The 18,546-nt window shown below is 35.8% G+C and overlaps 1 protein-coding gene across 2 annotated transcripts in view; it reads left to right on the forward strand.

Moving 5' to 3' along the window:
• The window catches only part of LOC108724958 (Down syndrome cell adhesion molecule-like protein Dscam2), a 168,003-nt gene that overhangs the window by 107,917 nt on the left and 41,540 nt on the right, over positions 1 to 18,546 (forward strand). For both annotated transcript variants that reach the window (XM_018451682.1, XM_018451683.1), the window contains exons 6-7: positions 5,978 to 6,303; positions 16,000 to 16,249. In XM_018451682.1, the coding sequence (XP_018307184.1) occupies positions 5,978 to 6,303; positions 16,000 to 16,249 (576 nt within the window). The remainder of the gene's footprint in view (positions 1 to 5,977; positions 6,304 to 15,999; positions 16,250 to 18,546) is intronic.

Consider the following 18,546-nt stretch of genomic DNA (forward strand, 5'->3'; position numbering starts at 1 on the left):
GTATGATATTTCGCTCGCGAGCTGGCGATTAAAATTAATCGGTTGCTTTTACATGAAAAATTCATCAGGTTTTCGCTCGAAAGGAATCCGAAACACTCTTGTCGATAAATTATTACTCTGACGTCGACTTTGGTAAAATAATTTACATGTGACGTAATGTGCGTGTAATGTACGCTTTGTCGGTGTTCGACCGTGCAAATTTTGTGCGGAGTGACATTTTTCGCGGCTATAAATTGTTAATGGAATGGTGATTTCCCTGCAAATATACGTTAAAATATGCAAGTACAGTGCAGCGATAAAAAAAATTATCGATCCAACAATTTGGAAGATTCGACACTCCGCAAATATTATTCTAAATAATCTTCTCAAATTCGAAATTTCAATTATCTGACATATTTTATGAAATTCATAAAAATTACTTTGAACGGTTTAGTAAAGTAATTTAAAATAGAGATCACAGCGGGAACCTTAATTGGAAGTTTAATAAGCGGTTAAAAGTTCAGGTTTTGTTCATAAAGAGAAGATAATAGTGCAAGACGCGGTCTTTCTGTAGATAACCAAATTTTGCAGAATATTTTGCTTCAGTAGTTGAAAATAACTTCATTCGCAGTCTTAGTAATTCTAAGGCTCTTATTTCAGGATATAAATCGCCTTTATTATCTCGAGCAATATCGCGATAGCAACGCGCATACGTGCACCTCCAGGCGCAAATTGCATGCGACGGATATCGCGTCGTGACCTGAATTTCGAAGCAATCACTGGATGATATTAAATTATATATGCGTACCATGGACTGCGGAGGGACCGGGACTTTGCTGGCATAATATGGTTACCGATAATGCATGCGCGATTAATTCCATGAGTGTTCCTTATCTGCATAAACGTTTAAACTTACCTTAAACCAAGATTACTTTAAAGATCTAAAACATCGCCTGATGTTTCTTAGTGCCTTCGAAATTTGCAAGCCTGAGGCTATTTTGTATTAACTTAACTGAATTTTCTATCTTTTATTTTGTTTCCACCGCCATGTTAGATTTACAGAAAATTCTCCGTGTTTCCCACTCGAGATTAATTGTTAAAATCGCTTCGAATCAGTTTACAATTTAATCACTCTCGTACGATTTCTATCGTCAAGATGAGAAAAGGAAACCATAATGGCAAAGGGAAACCACCGCCCGCTTAGCCATGAAATGAAATTGACGAAGGAAAATGTGCAAAACGGTTGCAGCAGAAAAGACGTCACGGTGCGGCAAGTACGTTTCATAATACGCGATAAGAGACCTCGCACGGTTAATTAGCGCCAACTTTATTACGGCGGGGTCGTTTGTTCGAAGCAAATACACGAGCGCGAATTGGAGGAGGACTGCCATTTGAATTTCGCTTTGACGATACACACGCGCTGGGTGTATATTTAATAGAGTCTTAATTGGAGTCACCGGCTCGAGAGCTTTAATTGGACATCGCGTGCGACGAGAAAGAGAGAGCATAGGACATACTAACCGTTCTGCGGTTTTTGCGTGCTCTCTCTCTCTCTCTCTCTCTACCTCTCTTTCTCTTTTTTCTCTTGTTTTCTCTCCCCCTTTCTCTTTATACGAATACCTCTCTTTCATCCTGCTTTTTCAGTTCACTTGATCGAAAAGCAAATTACACCTCAAAACTTGGTTCTGCTTTACATAATTAAATGATAATAATTTAACTCAATAATTTTCAAATGTTTGTTTTAATGTGATACCATGCCCCTCTAATCCGTGAAATAGTGCTAAAGTGCTATCCAGAACTATCTGATTTATGAACTTACTTCATGAATTTTGCGTTATATGTTCTATTGTTTTAAAATATAGGATCGTGATTTATCTTTAAAATTATTACACTGAGAAAAAAATATCTTAATTTTAAAGAAATATTTCTTTGCTCGCGTATTCAAACAAATTATTACTTTGAATCAATGAAAATTTCTTTGAAATTAAGATATTTTTTGACTGTAAAACACATGTTTTAATTTCAAAGAAATTTTCATTGATCCAAAGTAATAATTTGTTTGAATACGAGCAAAGAAATATTTCTTTGAAATTAAGATATTTTCTTCTCAGTGTAGAAAAATTTGCATAAAATCCCTCATTATCTTTAGATAATTAAAAAAAGAATAACATATATTTTATTTTAATTAATTATATATTCAAGAGAACACTATCAAGCATTATCGCCACTTTTTGATTTGAAAAATTTTCGATTTTAATTATTAATTAAATTTCCATATAAACAGCTTCTCTATTCGCGAGTTTTCATTTTAATTACGAAAGTATGTATCATATATTTAAAAAAATTAATATACAATCATATTTTATAATATTAATTATTCTTAATCTTGTTTCTCTCTATTTGAATGTCAAATTAAAATTATTCACAGATAAACCCCAAGTGACTTTGCATTGTATCGTTAAAATTATGCGTGACTCGACGCTATTTCTCTTCAACATTTACATGTCGTGGACGTATGATAGAGCGTGTCATTAATCGACATCTGTTGATGAACTCCGGTAATGGAGAGTCTGGGATAAAATTCGCTGTTAAAATTGCCGAATCATGTCGCAGTGGCATTCTTCTTTTTGTCCTGCGTTAACGAGAATACTGACGTTGAAGTGTAAGGCACGCATTGCACACCATATAGTAAAAAGTTTTTGACACGTTGACGTATGCATCAGTCGATGCGGCGTTTTGCTGTCACGCCGGGAATTTGTGCATTAATTATTTTTAGCGATTGAGGAATTCTTTCTCAAAGAAAAAAGTATGGGTGAAATGCGGAATCTGTTAATTACAAAAATTATACTTTTTACTTGTCTCACTTTTTAAAAGTATTTGCATATTATAATTGTGTATTGTACAAGTACAAGATTTACTGCGCGCTGTAAAGATATATATTATATATTAAAGTAAAGAAAATACTCTCCGCATTTTCGCTCTCGGCATTTTCGAGGATTTGTCAGTGAACTTTCATCGCCGGACGCGTGTAGCAAAATACAGTTGTGACACTTGCAACAGCGCGCCTCGAGGCTATATTTTTTTGTTTGCACAAGCGACAACGACGACAACGACGACGACGATGCCGGCGACACCGACGACGACGTTGACGTCGAGGGGCGTAAGTCGGGATGTAAATGGCGTAAAAACTTTTCGACGTGCATATGCACGAGACGACGATGCACCAAACGAGGATATGAACAAGGGTGTGGTGGCGGTGGCGTTGTGCAGGAATATGGCAACTGAAATTGCACAGTGCTATAGAGAGAATAGGAGGCAGGAAAGAGAGATAGAGAGCGAGAGAGAGAGAGAGACTGAGAGAGAAAGCGCAACGTGAGAGAGAAGGGGATGTTGAATTGGAGAGGGTGTGTGCACTAAAGAGGATGAGAGGGAGCGACAAAGAGAGAGAGAGAGAGAGAGAGAGAGGGGGGGTGCAAGATCGAGCGAGACGCGATGGCGAGAGCGAGAGCGAGATAGAGGTACTGCGACGATCAATACGCCATCAGCTTAAATTACAATAATAACGCCGGCCAGACAAAGCGCTATTATAAAATAGTGCGGCTGTAAAAGGCCGCGGCGTCGCGCTGTCCAAAACTGGCCCAGAGACAAACACCCTTGTCTCGGGAAAGGAAAAGAAATAGGGAGGGAAATGCTTAATCGTTGTTAAAAGGAGGAAAAATAAAACGCTCGTTATTCGACGGGCTGTACCACTTATCAACCCTCTCCGTGTTCTCACGAGGATGTCGAGAAATTGGACGCTGGTTTCGTCGTCGTCGTCATTGCTGCTCTTAGTCTAGGACGACGGTAAATTTAACCCCCTTGCGACCAGACAGAATTGCTTCCGACGTTTTCATCGACGTAACGGAGCTCGGTTTATTGATTCTATTAGCCGCGATAAAATTCCGCGCCCTGAAATTTACACGCGGATTTCATTGAATACGACGCGCGCATGCTGTTACTACGTGAAATGGGAGAGGATTTACATTCATTCCCGAAATGTCTCCCTTTCTCTGCATTTTCGAGAGAGTGCGCTGGATTTCGAAATATCGCCTTTGTCTATTAAACGGCTCTCAAAATCGTCGTGAATGATATAGCCGAAGAGAGAGAATTGAATGATAAATTCGACGTGATGATATTTTAATTTTTTAACTTTTTGTCGATGCTAAAATTACAAACGATTTTAGCCGAAATAAACTTTTCAAAAATTTTTCGATATAAATAAATGCTTGAAACGAATATCTGATTGAAAAACCATTAAAAATGTCTAAAGCATAAAAATAATATTAATATGGTAAAATTAATTGCGGCAAAAAGAATAAGAATTCGAATTTGAAACTTTCAGCGTAGTTTCACTCCGGGAAAAGTGCGGTACAATGTTTCGCGATTTTTACGTTATGTACATTAAAAAGTTAACGCGGGATCTCTGTCTGCTCAGCCAACTCCGCGGGGATTTCTTTCTTAACGACTTCCCAGGGAAGTACGTATATCGTAAAATATCCCATGGAGAATCATCTGGACCGAAATCAGCGAGAGAAGCTCGTTTTCAGAACCTTAAATTTCTAATCCCATTCCCTCCTAAGATACGGAATATGGTAAACACAACACGCGAACATGTTTGTTAAGTAATAATTTATTAATGCCCATGCAACAATGCATGAGCCTATAATAATTTGCATACATTGAATTTCGTTAGGTAAATACACGCGCCGGTTAACATACATTAATAATGTACACGGCCGATAATCGGATATTTCTGAAATTTTGCTGTATTATTAATATGACCGCATACATACGTCTGAATTGGTTTATCACGCGTGCGTATATGTCATCCATTTAAATATATTTGAATATTACAAAAAAGCGTGCTTTCCACTTTATGTTACGAAAGCTTCGCAATCACGAGCAGGTGCGCGATTGATATTACCGTAATTCGGCGTTATTATATCGTGAACACGAAAATCGTCAATTCGAATTAATTTACAAATTCGTAAATTAAGATAAGGTTTTCAACATGATATCGTGCAATCTCACACTGTTGAAATATTCTCACTATTATAATAGACAACAATGGAAAGTTCTAATTACACAGAAAATTAGTTTCGAGCACTGCTGAAGCTCGTCGTTTTTGCTTATCATCGTAGTAATTTAACATGTTATTACAGAGTATAAGAGAATTAAGTCGAAGGCATGCATAAGCTGAAGGCTTTTCGGAGAAAAAATATGTGTATTTAGTGTACTTACATAATATAATTCGAGGCGAGTGATAAGCTCGAATTTATACGCTATGGCATACAAAAAACTTAAGCAACAAGATGTAAGCAGTAAATAAATCAAGTCTAGGTCCACAATCTTGCTTTAAGAGGCCGTAAGCCGTAAAGCCTTAAGAAATTAATCAATTACAGTTGAATATGAGAAAAATAATCGAGTAATGATTGATCAATTTGTTATGGCTTTACCCTGTATCTATAATAGAGTTCTAAGCCTTAAGCCATAAGAAATGGACGTATCATAGTCGATTATTCTCCTCGAATTCGACCTGTAATTGGTTAATTTCTTACGATTTAAGGCTTAAAACACCTATTATAGATCCGGGGTTACGGTTTAGGGCCTCTTAAAGTAAAATTGTGCACCTAGACCAACATTTTGGATTTGCTACTGCTTATGATATTCTCTACTGTGATTGGTCGATTCGCTTACTACTTACGTCTACAGCCTCAAACACAATAAAAAACACTAACAATGAAAGAGAACAGAGAATAAGAAATTTTACCTATTAGAAACCGTGTATAATAGAATGCACGGTTTCTGATAGGTTGAAATATTATTTTCTATTTTTCTGTTGCCTGTATTTTTTATTACGTTTAAGCCTTTACTGTCTAAAATTTTTTCATGTGTTATAAACTTATTGCATTATAAAAATAAAACTTTTCTAACTCTGAATTCCTTTTTTCTATTCCAGAACATCGTAACTCGTCGCCGCCGCGATTCAACGAGCGGGTGAATCCCGGGCCGATCCGCACCGGCGAAACTATTGTACTGTCGTGCATCTCGCAGGGTAATCCGCCACCGACGTACCTCTGGTTCCGCGAATCCGTATCTGGCACGACCATGGTCTTCAACTCGGAGAGGATACACGCGCGTGCCGGCGTTCTGGTGTTGCAGCCGGCCCGGATCGAGGATGCCGGTAGATATGTCTGCCATGCAAACAATACAGCTGGTTCCGAGCGAGTTGAGTTGGAAGTCACCATCATAAGCAGCCTCTCTATCCATCTGGCGCCTCAACAGGTTCATTATTCGATCTTTTCTATCTCTTTTTCTTTCAATTGGAACGACGGCGCCTTCATGCGAACGACCCAATTCACATATCTATTCACGTGTGTCGTCTTTTTCCATTTTATTTTCTCTTCCGGCCATTTCTACCAATGATAGAAATAACGACGATCGCTCGGCACAGCTTTTATCTAAATATAAAGACTTGATGACGTAATTGGCATTTAATTAATAAATTTAATAAAGACAATTTAAGTTCTAATTTTCCATCTAACAATTTAAATTCTAAATATATTTAGAACTCTTAACAAAAAAAGCGTACGATTTCATGATATATTGCTTCGAACTATATATGGAAAAATTTAAACCCATAAATCATACAAATTTCTTATTTTTAGTTTTTTAATTTATTGAATTTTTCTTATATATCTCTTCTAGTCTTTTGTATAAATATTATATATGAATACTTCACAAAATACTAAATAATTTGATTTATTTTATTAATATTTATATTTATATTTTATATTTGATTATTTAATTTAGCATTTATAGTACTAAAAATAATTAAATTTTTTTTCTTTTTTTCCATTTAATTATATAAAAGTATTTAAAAAAATAGTGTATATATTTCTTTGAAATGTGACAATTATCTACATTCGTTTTATTTGAAATATTTTTCTTTGAAACAATAATAACATTAATAGGAAAATTCATATCTTTAGCTTTATTGTATTGTAAAATATTTAAAATATCGCGTAAAATTGAAAAATTGCAAAACATCGACCAAGCTTAAAATGAATTTTGCGCAGAATGTAAATTGACAGAAAGAGATAGTAAAGCGAGGAAAAAGTTTTGGCACGACTTTTAATGCCTCGGGAAACACAAAGATTGGCTGATTTAACAGCGAAAATATTGCTTGGTTTGCTTTCGTAGGAACAACAGAGTTTCTAATGTGCGCAGATTTCACTCTGTTTCACTTTATACATAATTACGCAACAAAATACGAAGTGTAGTTTATATTAACAGGCATGCAAATTAATTCTAATCTCTTTCGAGGCGTGAAATGGTACGCAAACATTCGCAACAGAGCGACGTTTGAGCTTTGCTTTTCCAAATAATGTTCGAATCTAAGTTTCGATTGTTATAACGCGCACCTTTGTTCAGCGTAATCGCCATAGAATATAGCCAGCTATTTCGATTTGAGCAAAGTTAAACCCAAGTTCATCCCGTTACTCCGAACGAGCTAGTGAACTTTGGACAATCTCCGGATAATTGGGTCGAACATCAACGTTACATCACAGTTTCTCCATCCATCTTGAGCCAGTGTCGGTTTACATGCATTTCCTCTCTTCTAAGTTTCACAAACAAATGTAATCTTTCTTCTTCTTTCTCTTCTTCTTTTTACTACATTATGCGGTTGCGTTTTAGCTGCATCAAAGAAAGATTGTTTCATGTCATCGTAACACCCACATCAAGCATTTATGAGATCTGGTTTTGCAATAACTATTTATCACATTTTGACTGCAATAATCTGAAATGGACTTCTATTCTGGAATGAATCTTGCTAGAATGCGAAGCGGATAGAAACGAAGAGAATTATCGTCATACATTTTCGAAGTTCATGAATAAAATCCATTTCATCCAGCTGAAACCTTAAACCCAGCAAAGTAATTTCATCGATCTCTTCAGAATCGATGCAAAATCCGCTCGCTATCTCTTCCATTTAAGATCCTCATCGGGAAGTAAATAAATGACAATCATTATTCCGACTGTCATCGCGCGTGACAGTCTATACGCTTGCCTTCCCATTGAACGGATTAAGAATCTCGAGGCGAGGTTTCTCGACGATATCGACGATAATCTTTTCCGTTCACGTAGTGCTTGGCCCCCTCCCTCCATTTTCCCGACTTTTCTGAACTAGCAGCTTTTCTTGAATCGCTTCGTTGCAAATGACTCGGGCGTTTCTATTGTCCGCTCTTTTCCCTCCTCGGCCTTCGATCCAGACGACAATTGTCGCTAGTTTTCCCGAGAGGCGCGAGGGACGCAGTCAGAATTTGCATTTTACTTATCGTCATTCGGCGAAATTTCACGAAATTTACCTTTACTCGAGATTTCTACGCTCTCTTGCGACGTCGACGACGGCATTTACGGACTATAAATCGGTATTTATTTAGAAAATGCTGTAAGTTCATTGAATCGCATTATATAAGCATTTATCTTGCCAGTTATTAATCGCATTCCTTAAGAAAGACTTCAAAATTTGATTGAGCAGCCATTTAATAGAACGAGCGTATATCACTTTTCCGTTAATCCAACAATCATTTTTAGAATCCAATAAACGTTGTTAGAATTATCGGTATTCAACGATAATTGAATTTTTATAAAATAATTTTAATAAAAAAGAATATCTTCTTAAAATAATTTTTTTAAAGAATATCTTTTTAAAATAGATCAAATAACTTAAGGAATAATTATTGCTCATAAATATTATACTGAAAAGATAATTTGAATTTCTCATTTCTTATTGCTTTGATTCCTACTATAAATGAATAAATTGCACAAAATGTTTGCAAAATCTTTTCTGAATAATTTTTAATACAATACTCTATCAACGGCTTTTCAACATTTTCATAGATTATTTTTTACATAAACTTGTATACGTATAATAATAAGAGCATATATAGGGGTAGAGCGGTGCTAGTCGTGTGTATGTGGCACTTTTTCTTTAAATTATTATAAATCTTCACACAATTATGATAGACTAATGGTAAATGCTTTAAAACGTTGCATGTTCATCTGGCTCAATAATTAAGTACTTATAAGTCTTCAATATATCTCGTAAATAAGAAAAAAATTACGTTAATTACAAGGATGCAAAGTGGACCAATATGCCCCATCTATGTTGAGCATCTTCGAAGGATAAGTTAAGCCAGAAGATAATCGTTTAATGAGGTTATATATTATTAAAAACATGAAAGGATTATGTGTATATTAATTAAATTTTTATTATTTTCATCTTAAGTATAATAATTTGTAATATTCTTTCTTTTTAAATGCTTTAATTAAAATTAGAAAAACTAAAATCTTTAATCTTTATAATAATAATTAAAATATATGTTTAATCGTTAACATAGAATAAAAAGCATTGATAAAGACATATTTCATTTAAGCAACTGAGTTTATAAGATTAGTTATGAAATACTGGCCCAATAAGCCCCATATCGGTGTTGACTGAAATATTTTTTTATAACTGAAAAACCGTTAATAAAATAGCAACTTGAACATTAAAGTTAAAAAATACGATAATAACTTATATTCAAAAAATATATTTGATTGTTATTAATCGCTTTAATTACCATGTAGACCAAAAAGACTCACCTAATAATTTTACTTTTGATATACGAAAAAGCGCACGTATTTGGCTGTTGACAGCCAAACACAGATTATTGTATTAAGGTACAGTAATCTCTGTCTTTGTGCTACATTACGCAAGCATAGATGTATCTATATATATTTTGGTTATTTAGATATTTGCATTTGACCAACTTGCCCCTATGCTCAAATAGCCGGCCGCTCTACCCTGCGTTTAATCACCTGCGAAATATGAAACGAATAAGACTCGTTTTTGTCATATTTCGATATGTCGATTTTTCATTGAATTATGATGTTTATAAAATCTGACACGCGCGCGTCATTCATGAGAGAACGCTGCGCGTACTTTTTGCATGTTTTGTAATTTGACAGGTGCATTAATACATTATCAAAAAAACAGATGTAAAAACGTGTGGTACACGCTCTTTGAAATATGATATGCTGCCATCGAGGGACACCGCGCCGACCGAGAGAGATTCTGCTTCTACATCATTACGAGTCAATATAATTGCTAATATCTTTGCACAGAAAAATTGCAGTGAGGTGATCTTGGTGTCGTTGGAAAGTTAAGCTTCCAACGCTCTAAACGAGTGTAACGCTACTTATCTTGAATGATTAGATAGCGTCAACTAATTATGGAAATAAAATTGATTCCGCCACGAGACTTCCTCAAACATTTAAATCAAGATTATAAACAGATATAATTGCCAATATCTTTATACGGAGAAATCGCAATAGACGATCTTGATCTTATTCGAAAACCAAAACTGGCGCTTCCAATGAATATAAGATTGCTTATCCTAGCTAACTATTTTGCGATGTTATCGATGATAAGGAAATTAAAATCGATTTTGCTACAATCTTCATCGTTTAAAGCAGAACACTGTATCTTTTCATTAATCTATTATTATTATTTTATATCAAATTTTTGCAAGAAGATTTAAATTATGCGATTTCAAGTATTTATATTTATAATTCTATTTATAATTTAAAATTTAACAATATTTTTTTACTTGCATCACTGTTGCAATTGTATTCGAATTGTTTGCAAATTCATAGACTACGCAGGATCACGGTTCATTGTTTCGTGATTTTGTTAAATCATCAAGAAGCTTCTATAAATCTTCCTTTTTCTCTGTATCTGTATTTTGCTTCCTTTCTCTTCTCTTAGTTGAGATATACATGAAGACAAATTTCCTCCGAAATAACTTCAAGTAAATTCAAGCCGACTCCGGTAGCGCAAGTGACTAATTTTCAGCGACGTAGATAATCGAGGATCGCGCACTAGTACCGTAAACAACAGCGAGAGCAAGAAGTTTGGAAGCGCAATTGCTCGGCCGTGATACTGCATATAAAACATGATGCTTTATCCGTGAACATGACGAATTCCGAAGTTATCCTGACCACTTATCCCCCCGGTCAAATTATCGTTCGCTCGGAGATCATCAGACTTTGTTCTGCAATTGCCTATTCTCTTCCCTAAAAGTACTTTAAAAATGTCAACGTACATAAAAGATTCCGTTGCTATTTGGACGAAATTTAACTCATGGTTTATTAAAATTTTTGCTCTTTTGCGTATTTTGGTTTAATTTTTACTGTTATTACTCTTTTACTTTTATTAATTTGTTTCCGTTTTTTCTTTTATATTTTTCATTTTATTGTGTCTATGTTACATTTTTATATATTTTATATTGATATATTTGCGAAAACAAATCTCATCATGTCTAGTATGTTTTGTGAAACTATAATCGAGACCGATAGCTTCGTATATTCTCATTTTATCTTGATCTATGGTGCGTTATACATCATAAAAAATTACTATTCTCTGATGAAATAGTGTATACTCGGGCGATCGTGTAATAGTATATTCTCTACGATCTCTATGAAGCTCGCGCTTCATGGGCGGGTTATCGACGACCGAAGTGGTTGCAACCGATAACACACAGACCGAGATATCGAAGCGCCCGCGCGGAAACTGGTGTGTAATAAATGCTCCACACGCGTACAAACTATTTCACTGTCAATTACCAGCTGATGGATCACAACCCTGTCTCGATTCACTGAGACGAATCGGTGTATTACATACCTACCTATCCTATCCTGAAAAGTCGACTACATTCCGGGTCGATCGACGCCTGGAAACGCGAGAAAAGAGAGAAAGAAATAGGGGAGGGTGGAAAATGTCAGTAAAGTGTCGCTGTCCAACGGAAAACGCGAGAAAGTGGTATTCTTCCATCTGGAGCGGACAGCTTGGACATACATACGTATCTACATATACATGTATGTATATATACATATAAAAGAATATACATATAAAAGAAGGACGAATACGCGCGCAAATGGTCCACGGTGACGAGGGCTGCTGGGTGCCATCGTAGAAGAGCGACAGAAACATCAGAGAGAATTGGACAAGGGGCTGAAAAACAGTGAAATACTATTCATTCGCCGGAAGCATTCCATATAACTTTCGCGATCATCAACGAAAGAATGCTTATAGTAGGCAGTTTTATTCGCACATACAAAGTATCCCATTTGTTGATTAATGTTTCGAGTTGATCTTTCTTTAGCGCAAATTTGATTGGCTATTTGATATATCATGTTGAAACGATCAATCATCGCTGTATATATTAAAAAACTTGAAACTGAAATTTTATGAAAGTTCTTTAAAATTAAATAAAACTCCATTTTAATTTGCATTTCAAAAGTATAATTCTTGAGGAACATTATTGTATTTTAATCGTTTATAATTTTAAAATAATTGATAGATTTGATTTTAATCGAAAGAAATGAATTGATCAAAGAATTCGCAGATGAAAGCCGGATGCAACGAATCTAGAACACTCCGTATATATGTCAGCTGTTCCTTCTCCACAATTTCGTTTCATTAATGCGTCAGACCCCTTTCATGCTTTATTGGCGGAAATCGCAGCTTTTGTCATGCACAGTTTTCAATGCTACGACAGAGTTAATAATCACAGGTTTTTCGATGGATCTCTGAACGCTGCCAAATTATTTCTGCCGTTCGTCACTTTGAGAGGACGATTGATTGAACATACGAAACTTGTATGTTCCATTGGATCGGATAAGTTTTAAGGATGTACGTATCACAACTCAAAGCATTATCAAAAATATAAAAATTACAAAGATTGTTCTATTATGTCTGAATATCTGCAGTGTATATACCTAGACGTGTTTATCTTGTTGCTGGTATATTGCTTGCTAAGTATGCATTGCTAAGCATGTGTTGCTACCAGAATTGCAGCAACTGAGTCCTCATTTGTTGGCAACTTGATGCCTTCATGATATGATAACTTTGAGTAGCAACTTGCCAGCAGTTTGCCGACAACTTTAAAATCTCCATCATCAAAATTCGCACTACTGCCATCATGTTGTCATAATAATATGCAGCATCATGCAATGCTTTCATATTGCCGACAACACAAGATAACATTGATGCAGCTATCTTGCTGTTAAACTGCTAGCAATACATATAGGTACACATTATTGCTTGCATGTTACTACAATGTCGGTATAGTATTCGAAATCATTGAAGACAAATCTATGGCAAGTTGTCAACATTATAAGCAATTACAGATTTGTGTGATTTTACTGAGACACGCTTTGCTATCTGGGTATATATATGTATATATATATATATACTGGGTGTGTGTATATATATATATATAAAACCCTAATAAATATTTGTGAAAAAGTTCATTTGAATTCATTTACGCGTTTAAATGTTATTTACTTAAAACTGCAAAATATAATAACTGCGCTTTATAAGCCCGTAAATAATTTATTTTGTTTGTACAGTTAGTTTTAGGATGTATTTACGATAAAATTTTTGACTATAATATTGATATTGGCTGATACTTTTAACTGTATAATCAAAACATCCTTAATGCGATTTTCGATGCTTAATTCACGAAACGTTAAACGAAAATATTCCAGAATTTTAATAACATTATTTCAAAAATTCGTATAAAAGCAAATACAAAAATACTTTTACGGCTACTCTGCAAAAATATCGGTAAACTTTATCGTTCATATTCTTTCAACAAAATAAAGTTTTAAATGTACGTGTGTAAATCGTCATTTAAATCTTTTATCTTATAATTTGACAGACTACATTACTTTCTTCATCTCTTTATTATTTTTAGAAGCTTGTCAGGAATGAAACAAATTTGATATACTCTCATCCTTATTTAACAGTAATCCCCTTATTTTTTTATCCCGCGTTTTCTCCTCTGAAAAAAAGAACACGTAATAACCACGCGACGCCCGTTTCAAAGAAAATTTTATATACGTCGCGCGTGTATGCGTTTATTGTTACCCTGAAACAAGGCATCTCCGCGTGTTGTAAATATATACTTACGCGCAGACCATAAAGAGAGAGACAAACCATAAAGAAAGTTGATGCGAAGAAAGAAAAGAAGTAAAAAGGGGATGTTAGCTCGTTTTAGTTCGTTTTATGAATCTCCCTTCGAGCATCTTTAAAGGAACTATCCGCTATCGCGATCACGGTTTTATCCCTTTTTTCCTGAGTTCCCTTCGCGCGCTTTTCCGAGGGCGATAACCGTGTCAAAGGATATTTAAAAGTCGTAACAACAATTCGAAAGAAAGTTTTCCCTTAGAGTCGTCTAACAAAAGGGATCACCGGCTGAAGCGCGATCTTTGAAACAATATTTAATGGTCGCGGTCAATTCGATGACAAGAATCTGTGTAAGACCCTACATTGCCGGTGGAGGATCATAAACCAGTCGATTCTATTAAAACCCTACATTACCGGTGGAGGATCATAAACCAGTCGATTCTCTCGATCCGCTTATTACGGACGACATGAAGCGATGCTTTTTGCTTTGCGTTGAGATCGAAAGCGCGTCCAGCGGTTGGGAAGTGCTTCTCATTCGCGAATTCTTGGTCGGAGTGGTTGCAGAATTCGCAACCGTGATGCAGTGAACATCCCGCGATGCTGCAGCATCCCATTGCATCTTAACCGTGCGCACGTATGCACGCGCTCGACATGCACGCCGCATAATCGAAATGCGCTGTTCGTGGCCCTATCCTCGGTTTATCTCTTCCCCCTTCCTTCTTTCTCTCTCTCTCTCTCTCTTTCTCTTGCTCCTCGGAGCAAACGACCGTCCTTAATAATGCGCAAGACCGATTCTACTTCGGATCAAAGGATCCCATCCATGTTCGATCGCCGCCAAGTTAAGCGGCTCAAGATGGATATGGAAATTCCGATGGGAGGCCGATTTAATGGATCACCCTATATTATTCTGCGAATTCCTGGCGCGTATCCTTGTCTGACGGTACACGGTCTCATCATCTACCCGTTCTGAGAAGACTTCAATTAAATGTGGAACGCTTCTGAGATCGATTCCGAGCGATCGTTATTGAGATTAATATTATTCGATTAATATATGCTGCCAACAGGATCAGCTGCAGCTTGAATATAATATTGGAATATTTTTATAAATATATTATATTTTAAATAATATACGACAAATAAAATAGAACGAGATATGAGAAGAGTATTTTATTAAACGGTGGATTTTTTAATTATGAAAACAGAATATTGAAAAGTAATATACATTCTTCAGTTTTGTCAGCTATATTATTTCTAAATTGGAAACAAAATTTGCTCACTATTCAAAAGCCGATAAAGTTAGAATTTTCATTAATTTACATCTCAATTACGTTGATATACTTTTAAAGGAGACGAGCGCGACGGTCAAAGGGCGCGTGATTAAATTAGCTTTCCGAATGCGAGATTGGAAATTCCATTGGGCCACTTGGGTTAATTGTACGAACGCGTTCGTCCAATTTCTAATTCAATATACGACGACCGTGTCCTCGCATTCTCCTCATCGGCACGTACACATTACATTTCGATGAACCGGAATTGCGCGAATCCGCGTTGAGATCGCATTCGCGTTGATTTTTTAATTGTATGACAATTGAATAATTGATTATTAAAACTTGTTTCATCCTGCCGCAGAATTTAGAATATGCAAATTGAATCTATGTTTTTTGTATAGGTTTTGTGATTTCATTTTTGAAAGTTAAACTTTGCAAATCGCAAATTCGTAATAATGAAATGTGATTTAATATTAATTTAAATTTAATTTACAATGTCGTCAGCGCATTCAATATTATACATACATGTGTAATATATACGTATAATATGTATAACAAATTCTAAATCGTAAATATTATATTACATTCCGAGTATCGTATTTCTGTTGTATCGCAGAGATTTTAATCAAATATTATATGTATTACATTTCGTCGTATTCTATGTTGTACATATATATGTTTTTATGTGGACTCTAGGTGACGGTGGATCTAGGGAAGGATGCGGAATTTCAGTGCTCCGTCACCGGTCAGCCACATCCAGTGATTTCGTGGGCGAAAGACGGTCTTCCTGTGCGGGAGGGATCGTCGGGTAGGAGCAAAGTCACGGGTAATGATGGCTCGACCTTGCGTATCTCTTCCATCGTGAGAGACGACAAAGGAATGTATCAGTGCTTCGCCAAAAACGATTACGAGATGGTGCAAGCCACGGCCGAATTACGTTTAGGAGGTAAATTTGATTCACCATTCCGTCCTCTGTTCGATTATCGTGTAATATTAAATCAGCACAGTCCTTTATTAGATTGTGATTCACGTCGAACACATAGCATCATAAAGAATATGAATCACACTTAATATATCAATGTCATACAATAAATTAAATTAACATTAGTTGCAAAGCAAAGTATGATAGATACTTATGATATAATTTTTATACTAACAAGGAATCCAATTGTCCGGCATCGATTTGATTCACCGTGAAATATATTGTTAAACACAAAAATCTAAGAGACATGTATTTTTTTATACGTGCGTTAACTCATGTTTAAGAGATGAAACACCCCTTTGAAAAAAAAAACGGTATTTCTATTTCGAGCAGAATACCATCGGAAATATAAAGGATGGAAAAAAATTTTTTATACAAAAGTTGTACGGTTTCAAGAGTATTTCAATGTTGTGAAGAAAACAAATTAAAAAAAATTTTTTTGTTAACAATTGTTAAACAAAAGACAATTGGGTGATGTCCCTTGTAAGTAATACTTATAAATTTTTAATATTATTATAATAATATTGTTATAATAATTTTCTAATTGAGATATCTCTCTCTCTTGGTTGTATGCATAGGTGCGATTCAACTGTTTACATTTTTCTTTCAATAATCTTCTTCAAATCTCTGCTTTCTGTTTGAAATATGGAAGTCGGGAGATTCTCGAGATATTGTAGGCGCAATATTATAGCGGGTGTGTTTAAAATATTACACGCGAGAGAGTCGGGATGGGTTAGTGTGAATGCGAGCGAACTACGCCAACTTTGCCAAAGTTTTATGAAAGTTCTCTTCAGGAAATAATAAGGCTAAATTAAGGCTATTAACGGTACACCATTAACCGACGTTGGAAGACTCTATTGCCAAAGTTTTGTCTCCTTTCTTCCTCTTTTTGCAACCTTTTGCAGCTTCTACTGCCCGCTCTGTAAAATATAGCTCCGTTGAATATATAGAAGCCGTCTTATTACGCTGCTAAATGGCGACGTATTTTTAATTATGCACGACGTTCATTCATGGCGCACCGAGCTATGATATTCAATTACGTGTAAATATGATGAGGAACATGGAAAGAAACAATTAGTCAATTTATGTTAAAATAGTCGTAGCTAAACAAATTATTAATTTATTTTAAGTTTCTTTTATTTTTTTATTCCATTTAATAATTATTACGCACGCAAAAAGATTATTTTTTTTAATTAGGAAAATCTCACAAATTAAATCCCGAAACTGCCGTCCAAGTTCATACCTACAGAAGTAGTTAGAGGCAGGGATTTTCGAGAGACGTATGTCGTCTCTTACTCCGTTTCGTTGTTAGCAAAGTTCTCAATAGGTGCAATTGCCACAGCAAGTCAATTGTTCCGAAGGTTCAAACGTTCTCGTGAATCGACATATTGTGCCGGTACATTCACATACAGATCAACGAAGGAAAATAAGGCCACGAACTGGGAGAACCCAACCATGGCCAGAGATTGACGGGGTGAACGAAGAAACGTGGTTGGGCGAACTCCAGGACAAAAAGGGGAATGAAAGGGAAAGAAAAAGCGGAGAAATGCTTAACGAGGACGATGCATAATGGAGAAAGGAGAAATCCACTAGCCAGCGTGCCGCGAAATAAATACGTGCCATTTGTCTTAGTCAGGGAGTTGGTCGGCCAGAGAAAGAATGGAAAGAGGATGGTCGGCGAAAAGAGGAGTATCGCGTGCGAACGAAGACGCGCGAACAGAGACGAATGGCGACTGGACGAATATTCCATCGTCGTCGTCGTCGCCGTTGTCGGCTTTAAAACGGCTAAGACGACGAGCGGCGTTTTCGCGCGACATAATCCATTACCTTAAACGACCGCTGTCGCTTTCTCAACCGTCTTAAGATGCCTGCGCACACGAAGCGAGCGAGAACGAATGTGAGCTCTTGGACCTTCACATTAGTTTCTGCCGTCTCTGACTCGTTTGGATTAAAAGGATTATAAATGAAGACATTTGATAAAAAGCCGATCGCGGATATTTGGAGTAAGTGTAGAATCAAACATTTGTAGCATATTTAAAAATTTAAAGGAATTGCCCCTGGCAATTCTCGAAGATCTTTTATCCACTTTATACTCGAAACTTTTTATGTATTACTACTTAAATTTTAAAAGAGGTGAGAAAGATTGAAGGAAGACGTCAAAACTTCCTCAATAAATTGTAAATTTTTTATTTTAAGTGAATATCTTACTTTTACGTCTATGACAATATCTATGACAAAAAATTTTGAAGGGATATCATATA

Source organism: Mycetomoellerius zeteki, unplaced genomic scaffold (assembly GCF_001594055.1).
Source record: "Mycetomoellerius zeteki isolate Tzet28-1 unplaced genomic scaffold, Tzet1.0 scaffold316, whole genome shotgun sequence".
NCBI classification, from domain to species: Eukaryota; Metazoa; Arthropoda; class Insecta; order Hymenoptera; family Formicidae; genus Mycetomoellerius; species Mycetomoellerius zeteki.